We start from the raw sequence: 24,465 nt of genomic DNA on the forward strand, positions 1-24,465 counted from the left end.
ATGATGAAAAGGGTCAGAAATTAGTGTTATATTGTTATATATTCATAATTTCAAGAGCTTAATGAAAACATTTCACTGCAGGCTAGAAAACCTGTCAAAATAACCATCTTTGTATAAATGGCTTAAGTCATTTCTATTATGTAATTGTAGAAAACAGTTTTATTAATCTCATTACTTTAAGGCCAAATAAACCCTTTGTAAATGTTGCCACATCTTAATGTGGGACTTGTGCTTATTTGAAGTGGATGTAGTGACACCTAGTGAGCAAATGTGATGTTGATAAACTCAAACGGAACCAAAAAGATTTCAAAAACCAACCGATTACTGAAAAACATCAACAGTATATTATTTTTTATTAGTTTCTGTAACCAAACCAAGAGAATGTAAATAAGACCGTACATCTTTTAATACAGCGATGAAACCCCTGTACAAGTACAACAAAAAAAATAAAACAAAACAAAAATAAATCATTCCCCACCCTCCCTCATTCATTCATTCATTCCCCACTGCAAGGACTTTTCTCAGCTAGGGTAGGAGGAGGAGGAGGAGGACACCCTCCCCAGCTCAGGAAGCATACTGCTGTACGATTCTGAAGGACCCTCGTCACCACAACCTCGACATGAGAACACTGTGGGTGGGACAGCCAGCGGAGGGGGGGGCAGAGACAGAAAACAGCACTGATTGCTCTCATCAGTATTGACTACAAAACAATAAGTGTCCTTCTGACCATCTTTTTCTTCGTTCTCCATCCTGATCGTGTTCCCCCCTTGTTTTGGGGGTTGACATAGGCTGAAAAGTTTTCTACCGTTTAAAAACAATCAACTCTTCAACGTTTCTATTCCTCTAAATTGCCTTATACTGCCATTTTCTAGCTAAGGGCACTGAAATCAGTCATTAGCAGCAAGTCTGGGTGCCTTACAGTGAAGTGTGTGTGTGTGTGTGTGTGTGCGACAGCGAGGATGGGTGTGAAAGCAGTGACAAGGTGTGTGACAGTAGCCCCTAAATTGGAACAGCTGTTAAGAAGTCATCATACGTTTTCAATGAAATCCTGCAAGTCCATTCAAAACTGCTGCCACAGCAAAAGCAATCCAAAAGGCTGTGATGTCTCTTTGCTGCTTTAACCTTTGGCTAAATATACAGGAGATCCTGTTTATACTACACACTCAACACATCAGTTATTCTCAGGCAAGGAGATGAGAGCACAAGGCAGGAGCAAAGGCCCACAGTCAGACAATCAATAAATCAACCATTTAAATCAAATGTTGCAATTTCCATTCTGATAAAACAAAACAACAAAATCTGTGATTCATGTCTCTGTGCAATAACTGTAGATGAAACCGTTGAGGGAGTGTGTGCACAAGCACGCATCTCTGGATTAGTTATGATCGGACATTGGGCAACAAAAACAAGTGTGCTTCACTACGTACACTTAAGATTGTTTCGACTACAAAAACAAATCTGATTTAGTCTTCCATTAACAAAATGGGTCTCTCCCATAATATGCATGATCCTATTTAAAGGGAACAAATAAAATAAAATTAAAAAAGAACAGAAATCAAGAGCTATAAAAGTGGCAAACTCAGCAGCAAATTATTTCAATTTTCTCTCTCCAACTCGTGTCTTGTCTACCGTCGTAGATCTCTATGGAACAACTTGTGCAGCCATTTCATTGGCATCCAAATATGATAGAAAAATCCAACTCAAATGCCCTCCACCTACAGTGGGACAAGACAGGGGAAGAAAGGAAGAGGATTATATTGATATATGTAGGCACCTATTCTCAGTAACCATAACCATTTGGATCTCTACCAAACTCATCCTCCTCCCCCTACACTGGTCCACTGGGGCTGATATGAGGTGGAGCCTTCGTAAATGGGACTAGATTCTCACTCTTACATCCATTTATATTGTCATCTGAAGAGAGGCTACAGTTCTTTATTTTCCCTCTTCTGGTTTGATAGCCTGTGGTTTTATGGGGCCAGTCCGTATGGGCTTAGCTGCGGAGACAGGGGGTTTGTCAGAATCGATGCGCTCTCCTCCTGCCTGGTGGTTTGGGGCCACAGTGTCGAGAGAGGGTTTTCCTCCCTGATCAAGCCGGGGAGCTTTGCTGACTTGTGGAGCCTTGAGCTGCTGCTGCTGCTGCTGCTGTTGTTGCTCAGAGAAGAACTTATGAGTGGACTGGAGCACCTCAGCTCGCTGCTTTGCCTGCAGAGAAAGAGAGAGGTGAAATTGAAAATCAGCAAATCACTTAGTAAATTTACAAGACATAAAAAAACAAAACTAGAAATATTGTCTTAATCCCACTAAAAGTAGCAAACAGACTTCTAAAATACAAGCTAGTCTGCCTGAAATTGTACTAAAAATCAAATTTCTCAAACTCAATCAAGATTATGACTGGGAATCTAATTACTACAGCAAGTATGTATATATATATATATATATATATATATATATATATATATATATATATATATATCATATATATATATATATATATATATATATATATATATATATATTCAGCTGTACTCAAGCTGGCCTGGGTGCTGTGTGTATGCCCCTCAGTTCCCACCCAAGGTTGTGACACGGAAATAAGACTATCAAAGTCTCACTACCTAGCATAGTGGAGGTGGACACACATCCTTAAAAAAAAAAAGTTTACCCACAAGTAACTATACTGAGACAGAAGTTGTCGGGCTACACAGACTTTGTTTTAAGAACATGGTAAAAACCTTTAGGTCCTGTTCAGCCTTTAGAGCCGCCTGCGTGCCTCGGAGCACAATAGAGGGACCGGGGGGTCCTCGAGGAGGGTGCTGGCTGTGCTGAGGATGCTGGGGTCGGGGATGAGGCATTAAACCACCACCAACATTAGGTGCCATTGGAGGACCCATGGGAGAACGCTGGACACCTCCAGCAAACGAGTTAGCATGAGGAGGTCGCACCAGAGGAGAAACTATGTTGGGCTGAGAGAGGAGCTGAAAGGAAATGGAAACACAAAAAATAAATGTCGCAGCTGCAATTTGTGATCATAACCAGGGTATTATATACATTTGAATGCTCGTTATGTGAATTATAGTATACCTGTGGATTAAATTGACCAGGGAAGTGCTGCGTCATCCTCATCCCAGAGCTGGGCTGAAACTGCTTCTGGTACAGCATGCTGTTCATCTTACTTGACTGGCTACTGGGAGAGGTGGAGCTGGCCCTGCAGGGAGGAGAAGAAAAACCTTAAAACTAAAGTACAATATTAAGTTGAAGAAGACACAGTGTTCTTCAACCAATGTTGATCTGAGCAACAATGTATCATCCAGGGGCACACTAAATGAACCATGTGTAGTATTGTTGGTTAAAAAATATGAATGGATTCAGGGTGCTTTTATTTTGAAATTGTAACTACCCTGTTAACCTGCCAGTGTGGCCAAGGTCAAATGAAAATGTGAATTGCAAATATCAAGTATTAAATGCCATTGCCACCTGAAGCTGCCATATTAATTGTGCATATATTTAAGATTCTTTTTTCTTTCTTTCCAAAGTGTACATCTACAGTATAAGAGTCTGTCCATCAGTGTGAGCCAGTGACACTGAGCTGATCTAATTTTAGGTTGTACCTGTATGGACCAGAAGTAGGTGTAGTGCTCCTGGCATTGACAGGAGGGGTTCCGGGCTTCACATCCATCGCACTGCCAAAGAGTTTGAGATCCATGTCCATCTGCAACATGAAAAAAAAAAAATCTATATACACATATCTTTTCATAAAATATGACTAAAATCCAAACCTAGCCCATTTGCTCTACACAATGACATACAGGCAAACACAACAGTACCTTGCTAGTTGGTGGCTGCATCATGTTGTGGTTGGGGCCCATCATGCCTCGATACTGTTGGGAGACTGAGGGCTGTCGGTTGATGTTGGGCTGCGCCTGAGGTGGAGTGGGGGGTAGTGCTAGGAGGGGCTGTCCTCCACCTGAACCAAAGTTTGGCAAGGACAATTGGGAACCAGGTAGAGGGACTGTCACCTGGAAGGAGAAATAAGTCAGTTTATTTGCAAATTCATAAAACAGCAGTTTTGTAACACTGGAAAATTGGCAGACAGGTTTGTTTGATCACAGGTTAAACATAACCATTTAAGATGGTTAATATCAAACACTGAATAGATTATATTTAGTATGTAGTTGTTACCTGTTGCATTGCTGAACTGGGGGACTGAGTGTTGCTGTAGTAGCTGCTCTGGCCATGCTGTTGCACCTGCCCCGAATACATATTTGAATGTTGATTCATCCCCTGTCGAGCCTTAACCAAAAACACAAATGCCAGATGGAATATGTACAGCGTCAGAAAAGTCTCAGACAGCTCAAAACATGGCAGTCAATATGAGGTAGGGTACAAGTGATAAGTGAAATAATTTCTGTGAATTGGTTACCTGCAGCATGTGTGTGTCCATAAGCTGGGAGCCTCCCATCCCAGAGGGCTGGTTGAGCTGTGGCTCAAACAGAATGGGAATGTGCTGGGTGGATGACGGCTGCTGATAGGCTAGGTTGGACTGAGGCTTGCCCAGCTCAGGTGCTTGCACCCCAGGGTAGCTGTGCAGGGACGGCCCTGACAGCATCATGGAGGGTTGTGACATGCTGTTCTGCATGAATGCCTGCTGAGACCTAAGGGACGACAGTAAATTAGAATGGCGATACCCTTCTGTATTTTTCTGGTGTTCTCTGTGAATGGGAACTCAGTGCTTGTGGGGTTGTGGTGTGTTACCTGTAAGGCTGCAGGGAAGAGCTGAACAGATCTTGTGGCTGAGAGACTGGAGGTCCTGTGCCAAGTCCAAGCTGGGGTTGGTGTGTGTGTTGGTGTTGGTGTTGATGTTGATGTTGGTGTTGGTGTTGATGTTGGTGTTGGTGTTGATGTTGGTGTTGATGCTGAGGCTGACTTTGCAGTGGAGCGTAGATTGGGATGGGAATTGGTTGCACTGCTGTTGGCTACATGGTGGGCAATCAGATTAGTTTTTAAATCTATGAAATGTAAAACATGTTTGCATAAACATGTTTGTTTAAGTAGAACGCAGTAAATTATACCTGTGAGAGTCCAGGCTGGAAGCCTTGCTGCTGTGCTAGGGAGGGAGGAGCCAAGCGAGGGTGGGGGGAACTGAAGAGGTGGCTAGTGTCCATGTAGAATGCTGGAATCTGAGCTGCAGAACCTGCAGAGCATAAAAATGTTAGTGATTAATATGTGACATGCAGTACTTTAAATATAGAACTATTAAAGAAACAGAAAATATACATTTTATTGCAATAAAAAAAGTCTGAAATGTGTTACAAATTTGACAATACAAATTGATTAATAAGGTTTATGAACACGATTGAATTCAGGCAACCTGTAGAAAAAAGACAAATCAAAAGGTCAGAGCATTTGTTTATCCCTCTCACCTGCTGCAGATTGGGAGACGTACACCTGTGGGGTCTGCTGTTGCTGAGTCAGGAGGGGAGGCACGCAGCCCAGCTGAGAGAAGCTGCTGCTACTACTGCTACTGCTGGAGGAGGACAGACTTCCACCTTGCAGTTGCTGGGGTTTCACCTTACAGATGTTTGGAGGATCAGAGGCTGTGGTGGTCTTAGTGCTGAGGGATGAAGTTGTATAAGTCGCAGAACCTGCAGGATGGAGATAAACATATGCTGAGGACAAGGAAATTATGATAGGGTGCCTGGATACTACCAATGCACAACAGGAAATGTCAAAAAAGTCAGTTATTTATGCATAGCGTTACAGCAGCTCTAAATGAAGGAAATTACATATTACCAGACAGAGAGGTGCTGGGAGTAACAGAAGCCACAGGGATCTGCGGCATGGAGGCTGAGGAGAAAGAGTAAGAGGATGCACAGGAGGTGATGGGGGAAGAAGACGTCGTCACTGGAGAATTCTTCTCCAGACTGGGGGAGTTTTCCCATGCTTTACGAGCAGATTCCATCTGCATAGGACAGAGAAATAAACCAGAGATCAGGTTATGTTTTCACTAAAATGTTGGAGAGCAGTCTCTTAGAAATTAAATGTTCTGTACTATTCTATGTACCTTTAGTGTTAGGTCAACAGTAGCAGGGGAGACGGTGCTGAGGCTGGAGCTCTGCTGCAGGGTTTCTCGTCGAGGAAGGGGCAATGAATGGGGAAGTGCCACCTGGGAGAGTAAAAGAGAAACAAAAACAACAACAACGATAATAATGACTGATCTCTTTAAATAAAAAAGGTTACATGTAAGGCTACAGGTTTTTCCATAAGTGTAAGGATGTGTACTCACATTTGCCACTAAGCTTTCCTCCAATTTGTTCCCTCCAGTTGGAACACTGTCAGCCAGTGAGGAGGAGGGCGTGGTATAGTCAGTGACCAATTCCTGAGATGGAAAGACACACACAAACATGTAGTATCTGTGATGAGTTTTGATTATATACACTTTGATACCATGCAGTTAATTTAAGCTGCATTGAGTTTCCCCTACATTGCTGTTGGATGCTTTCTGGTCATTTCCCCTAATTACAGGCATATGAAGAGTAAATTTCAACACAAAATAAAAAGCCCTGCAAACATGACAGAACCAGACCCAACTCTAGTAATATAACAAATTAAGCTACATTCTGATCAGCTGATTTGGCACAAGAGCTGCAGTGCAGAGGGAGATTAAAAAAGGTCAGAATGCATAATGTTCCTTATAACACTTTAAGTGTGCAAACATCCACAAAACAGTCCAAGCTGAAAGAAAAAATCAAGAGCATGATGCAGTGTACAAAACCCTATGACTTATGTCAGATTTAGAAGCTGATATGAGGAATGCACTTCCAGTTTTGTCAAAAAACAAACAAACTGTCCACTAAGCCACTGTTATGGCTAACTAGACCAGTAAAAATACAGTTGAACAAGTATTAAAAATATCCTGGGTCTGAGGTAGTGTAAATGTGAGCATGACATACCTTTGAGATACTGTTATACTCAGCTGAGGGGACCGTGATCATGCCCTCAATGTCTCCACCCAGCTCAGGTACTGTGGTGTCACTGGTGGGAGGACTGGAGTCTGTGGCTCTGCTCACACCTCCTACAGGTACTGCTCCCTCCATGCCCTCGCCTTCTCCACCACGTGCATCTTTGGCCTTGCGGTTCTTTAAAGAACGCTCTTTACCAATAGGACCTGGTTTGTATTCTTTTGTTTCCAATAATTCCATTTCAGGAAGCTGTAAGGAGAAGAGATTGAACATTAGAACACAGAACTAATATTAATCAAAATTGAGTGTTCAGCAGCAGGAGAGGGAGCATCTGTTACCTTCTGTGTTTTGATTGGGCCAGCTCGAGGTTGTTTCTGACGCTGTTCTTTGGGAGCAGGAAGTTTGTTTTCAGAGCTTTTTTCAATTAATGCTGGAACCCCATCACTGTCTGTGCTGCCGGCAGATGATGGTGCACCAAACTGAATACTGTCTATTGTCAATTCTACATTGCCCTCTGCTCCAGACTTCACACCCTTAAAGAAGAAGGATAAAACATTTTTCATGGATTGTTATGCACAAATTGATCATACAGTCACGAAAAGCAAAAGCAAATATTGATTTATTTATTTACCTCCAAAGAGACCGTGCCAGTAAAGGAGGTAAGAGGTTTGTTCCACGCACTCACAGAAGGTGGTTGAGGTGGGCTGATTGGACCAACTGAAATACAGATAACATTTTTAGAAAGCAGCTCATAATTTAAAGGGGACATATTATGCAAAATCAACTTTTTAATCATTTTAATATTTATATTTGGGAGGCCCTACCAGTCGCCAAAGTGTGGAAAAAGAATACTCAGTCCTTTTTTCGTGGTCCCCCTTAGTGTAAGTATAGGCAATAAAACACGCGATGTTGAATTCCCTGCTCATTATGACGGCAGCATGCGCATTTCACCGCGAATGTTGCCACCCCACCAGTAAGTTTACTTCGAGAGCTCCACCTTAGCTTCACCATGTCCCCATAAAATGCGAGAGTGCAGGCGAGGGAGGAAGATCAGTATTATGTCAACGTGGAGGGACAAGTGTGCTGTTGGTGGCTGCACAGTGGAGCACAGTGTTTTACACAAACTTCCAGCCTCAGAGGATTTTATAAATGAAGCTAATGTGCCGGATAAAGTCAGCAAACGTGTGTTTGTGTGTTCGCACCACTTCGCATCAGACTGCGGCCAACGGTGACCTGCACCCATCAACCTCTGTGACTCCACAATTGACACTGTGGATTCCTTTCGCTTCCTGGGAACTATCATCACCCAGGACCTCAAGTGGGAGCTGAACATCAGCTCTCTCAGCTCTCTCATCAAAAAAGCCCAGCAGAGGATGTACTTCCACCGTATTTCACCGACGTACAAACACACACATTTTTAAGAAAAGGTCAAATAGAGCTCATAACTGACCATTCTGACATGTCCTAATTAAAAATATTTGTTCAGTATGTCCTCCATGACAGGAGCACAGACTCAGTCTGATACAGTCACATACAGCGGCAGTTTATGCAGCTCGCGAGCTGTCCCTAAGTCTTTTTAACTGATTTACAGTTCGGCAATGTACAGCTTGATCCTTGTGTCGGACGTCTCTTCCTGTGACGCCACTGTCGCTGTTTTCCGTGCACGCTGCCATGTTGATATTGTCAGAGAACTAATGGAGGGAGGGGGAGTGGAATGGAGCGGAGGGAACAGGAGCTGAGCGAGTGAGCGTAGTAAAAAGGACAAATCAGAAACCCCCTGGAAGAAGTGGGTGTGTGTTTGCCTGTGTCTCATTTGCATATAAAGGGACCATGCACGAAACCGAGCGTTCTGAAAGGGGCTGTTTTGGCAGGGTTATTGAACTGCTATGGTGCTTCATCCTTATGGTATTTTGACCAAAGCATGTCACAGATATGTTCATTAGGACACCAGGGAACTATTTTAACTTGGAGAAATAAGGTATAATATGTCCCATTTAACTCAAGAGCAGTCCCACATATTTTACTGAATACATTTAAAGTCATGTGCAAAAACAATCAACATATACAATAACTACTCACGCTTCTTCACATCAGGAAGGACAGTGGAGGCTGCCACCTTATTCTCCCACAGTTCTGTGCCCAGAGCACTGTGTGTCTGGGTAGGTGCAGGAAGAAGACTCTTTGAGGTGAAGTCCACAGTCGCAGGGGGAATGGAGGGCAGAGGAGCCACTGTTCCCTCCAGAGTTTGAGGGGATGCAGCAGGCTGAGAGGGGGGTACATGAGGATGTTGGGAGGAAGAGATGGTGGGCTGCTGTTGGACTTGGGGAATGGGAGCTACAGCAGATTGAGGCTGTGAGACTTGCTGTTGTGAGACTTGCTGCTGTTGCTGTTGTTGTTGTTGGTGCTGCTGCTGTGATGACTGCTTTTTAGCAAATCTAGGTGGCAGTTTTCCTCCTCCCCCTCTGCTCTTCTCACCAGAACCTTTTTTACCCCAATTCTGTTGAAGCGGTATAAATATAATTTCTTTACCAACAACATAGATCTCTCCAATTAAAGCAATGCATCATACGATTCCCCCTCTTCCTACCTGAGTAGTTTGCTCTTCCTTTTTACGTTTCTCTTCATCTTGCAGGCGTTTTTGTTGCTTGCGTGAGACCACCTCTGTGAAGCCATCATCATTAGTGCTCGACTGTGGGTCCTCTGTGGTGGTGACCTCTGGGTGATCATCAATGATCACAACACCTGGAGCAATGGGACAAGATGGGATCCAGTTTTTTACCTTCAATTTTCAGACAACAAGCAATTCAAGGCCAGTGTAGGTTCCTGTCTTTGTAAGAAAATATATTTATTTACTTACTTGCATAATTGTTGAGATCAAACTGAGAAAGAGCATTCTCCTTGGGTTTCTTAGCAGCCTGTTTGTCGTCTTTACGACGGACAGCCTGCTCTTTTGTAGGTCTTTGGGCTGCTCCTCCAGATGTTGGTGCTGTTGCCTCTGTGTTTTGATGGGCTAGAGGGCTGTTTGAGTGAAATGTTGGACAGCAAGAGAAATAATTTAGACCATGACACAGCAACTATTTAACTAACCTTTATGAGAGTGTGAAAAACAGTGCATATGTTCAAGAATATAAAAAAAAACAATACTCAGTAATAAAAATATCCTGACTGTATTAGTAGATAAATGACAATACAGCAAGTGATGGCCTAGTTAAAGCTGTTTCCACTTTAAGAACACAGTCTAATAACCCATCCATTTGACACCTGTAATGTTATGTTATTTTGGTGCACAACATTCATTGAGTCAACTTCATTGTGAAAGTGCTAATGTAAGCAGTGAAAGGTGAAAAGCGGAAAACAGATATTTCATACACACCCTTTGCGGCCTGGTTTGGCTCCTCCTCTTCTCTCCCCCTTGCCCCCTGTGTAACTCCGGCCTGGTTTGGCTCCACTGTTGCCTCTACGGTTTGGTCTCTCTGTCGGCCTCTGGCTTGAGAAACTCCTCTTGGCCCCAGGAGCTCCATCACGTTTTGGTGTCACACCTCCATCAGGAGGGGTTTTATTGGGGGTCAAGGAGGCCTGAGGGGGCACAGGTGCTACAGCAGAGGCAGTGGCTGCTTCATGAGTGGCCTCCACTGCTCCTTTCCTCTCTTCTCGTTCTCTCCTTTCATTGAAGTCACTGCTCTCCGAAGCAGTCTCCCATTCTTCATTGGCTTGATCTGAAGAGTTCTGGTTGGACAGGTCAGGGGATTTAGTACCCACTGCTGTGATAGTGGGGCTGCTTGTCTCAGGGAAAGGTGTTTCTGTAGAAGATGGCAGGTCGGGTACAGGCATAGTTGCTCCCACTTCCGCAGGCACAGTCACAGGGGTTCCTGGGGCTCTAGACAGAGTTGGGGAGAGGGAAATTGGGGCAGAACTGGGGGCAGTAGCAGTCACTGGGGGTAAAGGGACAGGATGACCTGGGACTGTTTCTCCAGTACCTAAGACTGCAGCCTCTCGCTCCTTCAAGCGCCTAAACCTGGGAGGTTTATCTTGCCTGGGGGGCCGTGCTGGTCGGGACCTGCGAGGCCTTTCTCTGCTACTCTGAGGCCCATCCACAAATTTCTTGCCATCGGTCTTAGGTGCCCGTCGGTCAGAGGGGGGATTGTCATATCTTGATGTAGACTCGGTTTCCTCTGGTCTGAATGTCTCCATGGGTTTGGAGGGCCACTGATTGGACTCTTTTGTCACTGGTCGTCTAAGAGGAGTTGAGCGAGGGCCACCACGTTCCCTTGCTCCACCTCTTCTACTGTATAATCCACCTCTTCCTCGCCGAGAAGGCTCTCCTTTAGGAAGGAACCCTGGCTTTGGCCTAGCTTCATCATCCCCTCTAGATCCAATCTTTTCACCCATGTGAGGTGGTCCAAAGCCTGGCTTGTGGGGTCCAGACCTGACCTCCCCAGGCAGATCTCGTCGCAATGGACGGCTAGGTTTGGTGCTAGGTTCACGGTCAGAGGGACCAGTGTCACTGGCAGACTCCCGCCCACCTTCACTTTCAGAATCTGTATCTGAACCCCGTCGTCGCCTGCGTTTTGGTATAACTTCAAAGTCAGAGCTTTCACTGCGCGTTTCGCTTTCTTCCCTGTTGCGAAAAGCAGCAGCACCCCCAGCAGAAGGTAAATCAGAGCGTGATCGAGGCTCTCTGTAAGGGTACTCTGCTCGACTTCTGCCACGGCTCCCCCTGCCTCGGCCACCGTAAGTACCTCTGTAGCTACGACCTCTAGAGTAATACTCCCCTCGACCACGTCCTTTGAAACTAGAATCAGCAGGCCATTCTCTTTCTCTATCCTTGTCCATCTCCCGCTCTCGTTCCCTTTCCCTTTCCTCCCGTCTGTAGGAACGTGGAAGTAGATTAGACTCTTTCCTGGAGGGAAGTTTGGGCTCAGGATGTTTGTCATTGCTGGGCGGTTTGTCTACCTTTTCCTCTTGAGAGGATGAAGTGGGAGCAACAGATGAAGGCTGAGAGTCTCTCACTCTCTGATGTCCTGTCAGTATTTCCACAAGTTCTGTAGACTCTCTCTTTCCTTCACTCTGAGGCCTGGGGCCCTCAGGCAAAGAAGCAACTGCGGAAGGAGCTTTAGATGACTGATCCTTTTTGGACTTATCTCCCCGTTCTGGTCTCTCATGTCGCTTCTCTCTCTCCTCCCTTTGCTCCCTCTCTTCTTTCATGTCCCTCAGGACAGGTTTCTTAATTGGCCCAGACCTGCGGAGTGGTCTCTCCCCTCCTGGTCCTTCTCTGCGTCCAGCCCCTCTCCCACCCCAACGAAGGTCAGCCTTCTGCTTGCTAGGAACTGGCAAAGGCAACTTCTCTTGTTTGTGTAAACCATCAGCAGGAGGAGTAGCCCTATTGTTTGTCACTGCAGTCTGGGAGTATAGCTCATTTTGGAGCTTATCTTCAGTTCTCTCCCCCGTCTCTTGTAACTCTAGTGATTTTGTTCCCAGGGGAAGCCCATCAAACCCGGGCTCATCAAGCTTGAGTGAATGGCTAGAGCCCTGGGAAACACTTCGTTGGAGCATGGCTTGACCAAGAGCCTCCACCTCTTCCCCGCTCGGGAGGCCTGGTTCCTCTGGATCAAAGACTGTACCTACAGGGACCCTGTCTAGAGACCCAGAGGTGTCCTCTGGACCCTGGGTAAATGTTGAGAGAGGCTCTATAGGGTCCCGAAAGAAGTTTGTCTTACGCGAGTCTAATGCACTTTGGTCCTGGGGATACATAGCTGGCAGACTCCTATCCAAATCCAGACCAGAGTCCATCCTACAAAAAAAAGTAAATGTGTCAGATGCAGAAAACATTGCATATGCTCATCTTTCCTTTAATGTATTTAGTTTTTTCCACCTCAACTCCTTGTTATCATTACGTCCTTTTGGAGGTGTTACAGAAGGCAGAGGCTCCGATTGCGGGTATGGGTCAGACCCCCATACCATACGTGAATCTGTGGGCAGACCATGTTCACGAATTGGTCGGGTCAAGTGGTCAAAGGAGTCAGAGCTGGAGCTTGAGTTGTCCCCAGGCTCTCTGCGCACAATCTGCTTAGGAGGCATTCTCCCTGAAAAGCACAAAAGAAAGCCAATTTGAACAGGAGGCTTATTAGCTCTCAGTACTCTTACCATAAATCATTATACCCATATTGTCCATTTCTAGTCAACATATCTCCCTACCAGGATGAATATTAGTTGGCATGTCCAAAGGAGGACGTCCGGACATCATGCGAGGGTCCATGTATGACTGCATCATTAGCCAGCGGGGGTCAAACCCCATGGAGGCCAGGTGCTGGTGGTGGGGGCCCATAGGTTGATATATGGAGCGGTGTTGCTGCTGCTGCTGCTGCTGCTGAGTAGCTGGAACATTGCCAGCACCCGATGGGGACACAGAGCCCCCACTCTGCTGCTGCTGTTGTTGTTGTTGTTGTTGCCACTGTTGCTGTTTCATCTGCTCCTGCAAGACCGAAGAGGGATGGAAAAAGAAATGTTGAGCTCAATACAATTCCCTTATTTTTAAAATTGTGCACACAAATTACAAAAGGTAATCAGTAATTGGGAGTGATGTTGAGTATACATTTCTTATCTTTGATAATTTAATATGACATTGCAAGTTTTTTTCTTCTCAACAACACCATGCACAAAAAATGGACACATAGGAAGACAATTTTCCCAACCCAAGCTTACACATGTGACAGCACCTGTGCCGAAGTGTCTGTAGAACTGCAGAGTGATGAAAATAGTGCTCTCAGTACACCAATGCTATTAGACTGTAAAAGTAAACTGAACATAAAAAGTAATATTCTTAACTCCTTTAAGTACAACATTAAAGAATTGGCAAACCCTTCAACACAACGACAAGATTTTAAGCACCCCCAACCCTTAAGAACCTTTATGTGGACACCCTTACCTGCTGTCTGAGGAAACGAGGTGGTAAAGATTTTTGAAACTGTTTAGAATAGCCTGAGGTGAGAGAAGGACGCATGGCAGTAGCTGCTTCTCCTTCCAGCTGTGGGGGTGCCACAGGGACTTCCTCTCCACTTGGTGTGTCCATGTGAGGAAGAGACAGGTGGGGCTCATCCACTGCAGGGGAAAAAAGACCAACAGCATAAGCACCTTTGAATGAAACGGTCATATACAATCAACTATATAGAGCAAGGCTGAGGTGGCTCACCTCTGTTGTCCTCTATATTGAAATAGTCTTGGATAGGCACTGTTGTCCTTTCAGTCTGGTTCTCCTCCAATAAAGGGCCAACCTCAGCTAAAGAGGTCTCTTCCTCGCTTAGAATTTCAGGTACTACAGCCACGGGTCTCTGGATAGGGGGGCTGGGCCGACGAGCCAAGGGCTCCTCCACCTCTCCACTTGGTTCAACTCTCTCCTGTTCTTGCTCCATCCTCTCCCTGTCTCGATCCACCCTTTCAGGTAGAGGATCTTGTACGATTGGTGCCTGCAATTCTAAAACTGAGCCAGAAGGTACAGGACTGGGCACAGGAGTAGGAACAGGAATGGATTCAGACGTTATCTCATTGGCAACTCCTGCTTCATCAGTGATGGTCTGTAAAGGGGAGGATATGCCCTCAGTTGCCTGTCGATGTTTTTCATTGAGACGTTTAAGTTTTTCAGCACAAGCTGCAAGCCTCTGTTCTTCCATCCGCCGTTCCTCCTCCTCTCTTCTCCGCCTCGCTCTTTCTACAGCTTCAGAAACTTCTGAAGGCTTCTTGCGCTTCTGTCTCCAGGCGTCGGAGTCCTCTTCAGGTGCTGATGTAGCCTGCGGCTTGCTCCCGCGTGCTGCTGCACCACTAACTGTACGACTACCTCCCTACAAAACAAAGAAATTAGCACAGACTTGACAACTTAAAAAAATAACCAGTGTGCACATGATAGGATGCTTGTATAATGCATAATCAGGTTTACCTGGTAGTCCTGTGGAGCAGCTGATTTACTGAACTGCGCCATACTGCCAGGTGATGGAGCTCTAGGATCTACACTCTCCGACCACGACGTCTTATTTCCTCCACGGTCCTCAGATCCCTCCTGACTATCTGTTGGCCGAGGTCTTATACGTTCCACTTTGCCCATCCACTCCCTAAAAATGATGGATGAATTGATGATGATAAAATAAATTCATAGATTCCTCCAAATAGCAATCACCTCAATTAGGTTACCCATTCTGCTTTATCTTAGTTTGTAAGTTAGACCTAGTTAATAATGCCTGCTCCCCACTGGGCCCACACCAGATGGCTTTGGAAAGTTATTTCTGGGGCTGAATATGTGAGCCCTGCCGTCCAGCAAATGTATAATTTCTAAATAATTTTAACAACTTCACCATTTTCACACCCAACAACAAAGCAAGTGTGGCTAACGTTGCTATGAATTTAATTACATTTTATTAAATCATGTGGTACAGAATGTGGTATGATGTTAATTTCAAAATACTCACCAGTTTTCTCCCTTCTCTTTAGCAGCTTGGTTCTCCTCATCATCACTGAAGTTTAGTTTCTCAGTGTAGTCCACCTCCATCTGAGCTCCTGGATTGCAAGAGGGACAGTCTTGAGCTACTACACCCAATTGATTCTTAAGACTGAATTTCACAGATACAGTACAGAGACTGACCTGCCCAGCCTTCATCAGCATCAGTGTCCAGGTTATCCAACTCCTTCAGTTCTGATGCACTGATGATAGAGGGCCTATCTGGGTCCAGGAGCCACGACTGAGGGGGAGCTTGCTGTGGTCGAGACGAACGAGGACCCCTGAGTCCACAAAACAAGAGAGATGAGAGGGGAATTCAGTACTAAAATATGTAGGTAAAGTTATGTATCATACATACTTCTATGAATTTTCTTCTCAATACAATGCTTCTGTGTGATCTTATGGTTACTTATGTTTATTACTGAGGAACGGGGTAAAAATATTATATATTCATAAATATTTGTAATAAACTCCTCAAGGTATGGTACTTCCAAAACTGGATAACAGCTTGTGCAACTAAATTGCAAAATGAAATTAAGCTTCATTCAATTATCTAGTGTTTAGCCATTACATTGTGAACTCACTTTGATCCATCTTGTGGTATAGGGTATCTGATGTTTCCTTGCCCAGTGGCAAAAGACATTTGAGGATAGGCATGGAACATCTAAAGACAAAACACATAAATTACATTTTAAAAAGATTATTCAGATTACAAGATATTGTTAGACAGAATACAGTGAAGAGTAAAAGTCTCAGGGTACCAACAGATTTTTTTTTTTTAAATGTTATGCCTGTCAAATTCTGTGATCATTGGCATTTAGATTGGAATAATGTGAATAAAGGCCGGTCTTAAATACTAACAGGCACTGTCAATAGCCCCTTTTACACTAGCACAGCACACCTCACCGCGGCACGGTTACTTAGCATTTCCATTCGCGATAGTACCTGCTCTGGCCAGGTCAGTCAGAGTGTTGAGCATGAGCATAAAGATGTCTAATACAAGAATCAAACCGAACAATGCAGAACTGTAGATCAGTTAAAAAGACTTGATACTAAAAATGTGCGTTAATCTCCAACAATGACCAAGGAAATAATCTCTAAAATCTCATCATTTAACAGACTGTGCTCCGATCGTGGAGGAAGTACTGAGCAAGTCTTTTTAATCAACTGATTCAGAACACGGAAAACAACTGCTTTACAAGTCACTAGTTTGTGTGTCGCGTGCAAAACAAATCATGGGAGTTTCATGTTAAGGAGGTACTATATTGTAATGGAACACCATACCAAACCACGTAGAGGTGAGCCGAGGCAAGCAGGGACCATGTAGTGGAGACATGGAAAAATGGGTTTAACTCATAAAACCTGTGTATGTAACGCTAAAGGATGATTGAATAAACCTGGCATCACAGACCTTTTTCACAGGAGATATTTGTCAACATGAATTAGGACAAATACAGGTTTTACCACTAACATTACTACAGGATACCTCTAGAGGGCACGCCAGGGAGCTCAACCCATACTGAGTGGAAATGCATGACGTAAAAACACAAATTATTCTATTTTACTGACAACCTAACTGTATTCTAATGTGGTCTGTCCAGAATATCAAACTGTGACTTACATAAGGTGGCATCATGCTCTTGAAAGCAGGGTCAAAGTGAGTTGGCACCCCAGCAGGAGGCTGCTGCCCCCCATTAAGTTTAGGTTGAGGAGGGCCAGAGGGGGGCAGCCTCTCCCTGCCATCCTTTTTCTCCCTCTGACCATCTGTCGTCATGGTCCGGCCAGGTTCATCAGCTTCCACAGGTGGTGTGGAGGTACCAAGGCCCGTACTACCTTCCTCTGCAGCCCTATTGTCCATTTCAGATGGGCTGGGTGCAGTGTTCAAATTCCTGCCTCCACCCTCACGCCAACTGCCAACATCTAACAGAACAGAACAGGGAGATTTGTCAATTGACTAGCTCACTGACTTCAGTAAGGGGAGCTAATTGCTGCTGAAGTACAGACACAGGGAAATTAATAACAGAATGTGTGAATGTAAATAAGTGTCTGTACTTTGAGGTCTGAGGCTGGGACCCGGTCCATAAGGCTCCTCCTCTTGACTGTGGCCCTTCTCTGCCTCACCAGCAGCTTGCAAGCTGGGAAACTCCTGGTGAAAATGGCTGCTCACACGTGGAGCTCCTGTACAATAAAGCGTGTGATTATGAGTGCAAATAAATCACTTGATTAATAATACAGTGACCAAGAGAGCAGCATTGAAAGGTTTACTCCTCAGTCAGTGTGATGCAACACATCCACACTGCACTAATATGTGGTAAAAATCAAATGTTAAGCATTTCATGAGGTTTTTAAACCAGTTGATAGTTTTACATTTGTGCTCAAAATATAAATGTCTAGTGGGATCATAGCACCAAAACATAGGTGATCAGCATTTAAGAAATAAGTGTAATTTTGGGATAAAATTACAGGGATATTCACCATCTAGCTGTGTTTGCTTGCTGTTAGCCCAAGAGCGACTGCCCCCAGTAGAAAGCTCCTGTGGCTGGGGCACTGGTGGTTTTACTGGGGGTGGGGGCGTTTCCTGCTGTCTGTGGCACACAAAAGCAAGAAGAATTGGGAAAAACATTTAAACTTAATGTGTAGATGATATATACCTCTTCAACTAACTTAAACACTTCCTATCATTCTATTGTTCTTAACATACACATTCAGTTGAAAACAACCTACCTCTCCTCCCCTGCCTCATTTCGGGATGCCCAGCCACTACCATCTTTAGGGACAATATTGACGTTGGGGTCATTTCCCTTGTTCTCTGCCTTCAGGCTGGGCAGGTTAGCAGGAGGGGGCATGCGCCGACTGACAGCAACTTTGCCCAAACTCTGGAGCCCATGTCTGGCAGCCACTTGGATGAAGAAAGATGGAGATTTGAGATAAAGACAGTTAAGTCATTAGCAATTGTCTTAAAAGTATGCCAGACTGTAAGGGAAATGCTTACCTGCAGTTTTCTGGGTTTCCAGAGATTTGCCCTTGTAGGTATTGAAGAGGCTAAGGGTTGCATACTTTGTTTTACCATCCTTTGCCTTGGTGCTCTGCCCTGACTTCTCTGACATTTCGCTGGAAACTCATTGAGTCTGGTCCTCTGGCCTCGCCCCCAGAACCAGCCTCCTACAGAGAAAGAAAAAGATGATTTAGTTTATTTTGGCAATGTAAATAAAATGAAAAATACTAGCTGGACACCTTAATCACTAAAAACTTTTCGAAATGAAAAATATAACGAAATTAATTTATGTTTTCTCAAAGGCTAAAAGATTTTTTAAATTGTTCTAATTTTATTTTTTTAGACTATGGACTATTTAAAGACCAAAATATTTCTGACCATTTGATTGCTTTTGGGAAGAGTGTTGACACAGTAATTTCAATTAAAGTGCAATTTTAAAAGGATCATATATGCAGTTAACCTATATCATATTGAACGGAGAATATTACAAGTAGTCGCACAGCTTCCTATCTAGACACCCACACACTTAAATTTTGTATTAAGTGAGGTGGCATGTTTGAGCCACCTCAAAAGGTAATTTACTATTAATGTAGTATTCGAACAGTGTCTGCATGTATGTGCGTGTGTGCATGTTCTGTGTGTTGTCTGCTCTTTGTATGGTAGCCAGAAAAGCATGCAAGCAAGACTCTCCCAGGACACATATCCCAACTGTCAGGCAACCAACTGTCTCAGATTGGCATGTGTCAGAGGGGACTTGCACTTGCAAACACTACATCAACTGCAGCTTTCGAGCTTCAGTCCTGAATAGGGCTGAACAATTAATCTAAAAATATTATCGAAATCGCAATACAGTTTAATGCAATTTTCAAACTGCAGAAGACACAATATTTGTTCAAGCCAAAATGTGTCAAAATATCATTTTAGATGAATTACTACACATCTTATTCTACAGACTGAAGAGGAAAAAAAATCTGTTTCTCAAATATTACACATAAATCCTTTTAAATGTTTATTGAATAAAAACGAGAATAATGTAAAAATTACCATTCGCCCTGATATCTCAAATCATATCGCAATTTTATTTCCTGTCAAAATTATCGCAATTAGATATTTATTCAAAATCGTTCAGCCCTAGTCCCGAACCTGCATGAGATGGAAAGTAGTCAGACGGTAGTCTGTATTAATCAATGAAAATGTGGTGGCACATGCAAACTTTGTTTAGTCACTCAGTCATTACATAGACAGATGGCCTTAGGATGGCACAGTGACTTTCGTTTGATGATGTCTGGAAAAGTGGATCCAGCACTGGTATCGTCTGCCACACAGGTTTTCTTGCATTGGCTTCATTTTCTAATTGGCTGGGGCTGAAAACCAATCACAATGATCTTTCTCATAAAGAGGATGGCGACTCAGATTCAGCATGCTGCATCAGCCATAAAGCTGTCTTGTTGATGCTGACAAGCACCAGTGGTGCTACACACTGCCCCAATGACAACTATGGATGATGAACTGTCAGGGCAGACTCCTAACAAGGCTGTTTTAGCCTCAAAGGTGAGTGACAAACAACACCCTGGTGGATGACCCAATTATTCCCTTTCTGCACATTGTGATGCATTTACAAGCCAAGAACATTATAGATAATTGTCACCTACTCAACAAGTGCCACAAAATTGCAGCTGATCTTTGTACAACCTGGGAGGTACACACAACACAACATGGCCATGCTTTAAAAGCAAATCATACCAACTTGCTGCTAGCCACCATGCATTCCTGTTGTGTGATGTCCCCATCACAGGTCATTTGAGGTAAGCCCTGTCCTTACAATATCTCAAGGGTTTAGTGTAATGGATGTGTGTGCAAGTATTAAAATATTCCTGAATTCTCACAACCTTGGCAACTAATGAAATTAAAATGGCTGTCAAAATTCTCCATTTGAAAATGTTGCATAATTATTTTCCTTCCATTGTGACCATGCTAACAAAGCAAACCATACCAGCTTGCTGCTAGCTACAATGCATCACCGTTGAGTGTGCTGCGTTTAGTATTCAGAGAGTGAAATTCATAAAATAAACACTTCACTGACTGAAGCATATCACATAGAGCACTGTCAGATGCACAACCCACAGATTATACATAGCTCCATTTCACCAGAGGTTATGGTTAGGATTGCATGCAATTCCCTATACCTTTCCAGAAACTCTCCGTGGGATTGGGAACTTTGGAAATATTTCAAATAGGAAGCTTGTCATGGAAATTATTGGAATATTTGCAACCCTAGATACTATATTCAATTGTGCATCTTGTTGTATTCATTAGGCGTTTTCACAGAGCTTCATGACAGGTAGACTGTATCAGTAACATCTTGCTGGAACACAAAGTGAAGAGGGAAGTGTGGCAGTTAATTGGACATCTAGTGGCATAGAATATTGTATATTTTACATCTAAGAAGATGAAGTTTAAGTGGCAAAGTTGTGTGCATAAATCCTGACACACGGAAACGGGATGGATGAGGATGCTTGTGAAAAAAGGAACAAACAGGAAGAGGAACACTGATAGCAGACCAAGCAGACCCATTTCCTTTCTGGCAAAAAAAATAATTCAACCTGTTCAGCGACAACCAGTGTAGAACAGAGTTGATCGAAGTCAACTGGGGTAAAAATCCTCCACACTGAATGAGTTAAATCAGCATACAACACCAGTTAACAGCAGCTCCATCTTTATAACTTTTAACCGAGGCAATGTTCAAACCTGGTAAATAAAATCTGAGCTGATTCAATCACAAGCAGAGAGCTCCAAGTACGGCTGTGAGTGCACTCACACTGAAGTATTTAAGATCCGATCTTTCAGACCACATTCAGTGATGATCTGTGATGGATGTGGCCAAATGTCAACTCTGAATGCATGCATATTATGCACAAACATTATGAAATTATTTTTTAGCCTATATCTTTTTACAATTTGCTTTTTACATTTGCTTTTTGCACTTGTGTTTTCAGTGGCTGCTTTTTTTCAAATTGTTAAAATTTAATATTGTTAAATTGCAGGCAGAACATCTATTTTCTCAGCCACACTTGTGTCATCACTGACTTAAAAAATTCCATTTGCGTACATTTGTTTGCATTATCTGTGTGGCAATGAGAACAATCACAAGTTACTTGATACAGAGAATCATTTCTATATCAGGTGTTAATTGAAGAACTTCCTTGTCCACTTGTGATCACTTGACACAGATGACACCTGATCTGAACCGGGCCATGCAACCACTGAGACAAAAGAGGAGGGGCCTTGTAGTGTAAAGAAACTGAAGATACTGAGATCCAAGATTTTCCAAGATCAAGCACACAAAAGCATCCCAGCTCAACCTTCTTCATAGCCGAAACTCCAGCATGACCCTTCACTCCTGCAACTGCTTTCCTCATCACATGTCGGTCGAGGTAAGCACTTTACTTACTGTTTCTCAATTCTTCAATGGTTTAATGTACTGGATGTGTGTGCAAGTATTAAAATATTGCTGAATCCTGAGACATGAATTTTTAGTGTATGTCTACTTCACATTATGCAGGTTGTCTCTTTCATGTTTCATTAATTACATTTCCTGTTGAGACACAGAATAAGACGTCATGTAGATGACCCAAAAGACTAATGTTGAATACATTTAATTTAACATAATGCCAGCTTCAGTGAGGAGTCCTGGCCATATTCTCTACACCAACATGATCAACAATTGTAACAATAATCTGCAAATTTTAGTTGCTTTCAACAGAGACTACATAACCTGGCCGGTAAAAAAGAAACATGATGTATCCGGCACAAGCACATACAATATAAATCTGTCAATCTTGACTTTGACCGGGGTCAATACAAGGGGATATTCCTCACATATGCTTACTAGTTTAATTTCAATGTTGTTCATTAGCATGCAAAGCATGCAAGAACCACTGAGAAAAGACGAGAATTGTAGGCCACTTTAAATTATTGTGGTTCTCCAACCAGGCCATCAATACCACTGTGATGGTCTCCCTTGGGAGATGCAGATAATTCCACTGAGCACATGGGTAACCCAAAAGGTGACTATGTTTTTAATTAAATTAAAAAGGGCAAACATTAACTTTGTATTGCCCATTCCTGTTGGAAATTAGCATATAAGCCACTTTAGACATTAAGGTAGTGTATATTAAAAGTAATCTAACTGATGCACATCCTATATTAAAACTATTTTATCTTAAAAGGAACACAAACATGTTTTATTTGAATTAATTACAGTCTAAAGCTTAGACTTCCAAAAGATACTCCATCTCAGCTATAGATCTGATATCGCCATATTGCTGGTTGGTCAATAAATCAATAAAATACTACTTCAATCGATATATGTCTGAATGGCCTCGCTAACAAAAGCCAGATGTAACCTACTTGAATGCATATGTGAGAAGAATACTATGCTGCCTTTTAATAACCTTCTAGGTGGCTTTAACACGAGCAGACTGATATAACACACTGGAGTCCCAACCCGATTGTGTTATAATACTGAGAACACACACACACAATACAAATGTGCAACTTTGAGGCCACATTTGTTAGATTTACAAGTCATGATGACAGAGACAACTGTATGCTCAATCTATAAGACTCACCATTAAACACGTGGATATACTGAAAAACGATGACAGAACATCTTAGTCAATACAGGAGAAAACTGATACCATGTTTTATAGTAGAGAATTGTGTCTGTAAATTCACATGCTACTTATGAGACTGCAGGCCATCCATCTACTGGTGGGCTGGGTGGCTCATACCGGCCCTCTACGCCCGGAACTCAGCCACACCGGGGCTCATAACACGTTGGTTTTGATGCTATATAAACTCATAAGTTATTCATACAGCAAGTAACCACGGTATTACAATGTGGTGGTGTTCGGGAGCAGGCCGCCTGCTTGCATCGTTTAGCATAGTTTCGTTTCTCAATGGTCGCCATCAAACCCACTTCCAGCTCGTCAGTGGCCAAAGCATGCTAACTAGCTAGCGTTTAGTGAACACCAACACATCGGCTACAGGTTTAAACTTCAAAACTTCAATGAGCATGACACACAGACCCACCTTGCGCCGCCGGTGCCTTATTTGTCCTTTCGGTTTTGTTTGTATGGCCTCACTTGAAATTCGGGTTTCGGCCTGGTTTGTGGCGGACGAAAGTGTGTCTGGCCGGCGGATTACAAAAGCTGGCTAGCTCGCTAACGATGGTTAGCTACTTCGCTCGTTGGCAGCCAGCAAACCGCTCTTCACATGCACGGGCTTTGTATTCCTTCGTCTTCTGTGCGTTTCAAGTCGCCACTCTGTTCACGTCTATCTGGCCGTTACTGTGGGAAACCGGTGTGCGGTGGTCCCGTGGTTCTGTGTCTCTCTCTCAACCCGTTAACTCGTGTCGGACCGTTTTTCTGCTTGAGTGAGGCCCCGCTCGCGCCGCGGCCTGTCGCACAATCAAAGATGGCAGACTAAGTTGCCAGATGTATCCTCTTATATCCCCCTCTGACATTCTCTAACTCTCTGTTCAGGTGAGAAGGCCCATCCATCCACCTTCAGTTTTCTGTAGTCTTATTTTATGTTGCCTTTAATGGCTTAAAAAAAGTGCTGTAAAATAGTGTTATATCAACACATGTGTATCATGTAGATAGACATTCATTAGTGATAAAACAGTAACTTAAGTCATGATGACTTATATTGTATTAATATATTTTGCTATACAGTGAGTGTTAACTTGTTGAAATCAAACAGACAGGCAACTGTTTGTTGCTGTTCTTGTTGCGTTTAACATATTGAGAGTCAAGACACTAGATGGTTATAACCGATGTGTTACCACACAAACAAATCGTTGATATAACTATTCTTTCAGTCCAGGTGTGTCAAACTGAAGTCATGCAGGACACATTCGGACCACAATAAAATTATATCCGGCACGATAGGGTGTATCCTCGAATTGTGCTATTTACACAGCGTGTTATTTCAGCACAAAGTAAGTGAGGTGCAAAAGGGTT

At 43.4% G+C, this 24,465-nt stretch overlaps 1 protein-coding gene across 1 annotated transcript; it reads right to left on the minus strand.

The window, feature by feature from the left end:
* Window positions 1-336: 336 nt before the first annotated feature.
* On the minus strand, window positions 337-23,914 carry prrc2c (proline-rich coiled-coil 2C). The gene is made up of 34 exons (XM_044043594.1): window positions 23,534-23,914; window positions 18,437-18,606; window positions 18,169-18,343; window positions 17,920-18,029; window positions 17,497-17,622; window positions 17,066-17,364; window positions 16,029-16,108; window positions 15,589-15,725; window positions 15,416-15,503; window positions 14,890-15,061; window positions 14,149-14,794; window positions 13,885-14,057; window positions 13,155-13,431; window positions 12,832-13,042; window positions 10,333-12,750; window positions 9,817-9,977; window positions 9,547-9,701; window positions 9,039-9,456; window positions 7,591-7,676; window positions 7,298-7,492; window positions 6,951-7,208; window positions 6,284-6,376; window positions 6,062-6,163; window positions 5,791-5,959; window positions 5,421-5,642; window positions 5,070-5,191; window positions 4,753-4,973; window positions 4,421-4,652; window positions 4,180-4,290; window positions 3,825-4,016; window positions 3,609-3,709; window positions 3,082-3,205; window positions 2,733-2,975; window positions 337-2,205 (listed from the first exon to the last, which is right to left on the minus strand). The coding sequence occupies exons 2-34, from the start codon at window positions 18,549-18,551 to the stop codon at window positions 1,936-1,938; spliced, it is 8,502 nt and encodes a 2,833-aa protein (XP_043899529.1). The 5' UTR covers window positions 18,552-18,606; window positions 23,534-23,914; the 3' UTR covers window positions 337-1,935.
* Between the last annotated feature and the right edge of the window lie 551 nt (window positions 23,915-24,465).

Source organism: Solea senegalensis, linkage group LG14, assembly GCF_019176455.1.
Source record: "Solea senegalensis isolate Sse05_10M linkage group LG14, IFAPA_SoseM_1, whole genome shotgun sequence".
Classification (NCBI taxonomy): domain Eukaryota; kingdom Metazoa; phylum Chordata; class Actinopteri; order Pleuronectiformes; family Soleidae; genus Solea; species Solea senegalensis.

Bases quoted from the DNA above. Each gene is read 5' to 3' on its own strand.
- prrc2c (XM_044043594.1), bottom strand. From the start codon at position 18,551: ATGTCAGAGAAGTCAGGGCAGAGCACCAAGGCAAAGGATGGTAAAACA. The intron at 17,365-17,496 runs GTACAGACACTT...CTGTTCTGTTAG, and splicing joins TCCCAGCCTCAGACCTCAAA to ATGTTGGCAGTTGGCGTGAG. The intron at 6,377-6,950 runs GTATGTCATGCT...TTTCCATCTCAG, and splicing joins AGTATAACAGTATCTCAAAG to GAATTGGTCACTGACTATAC.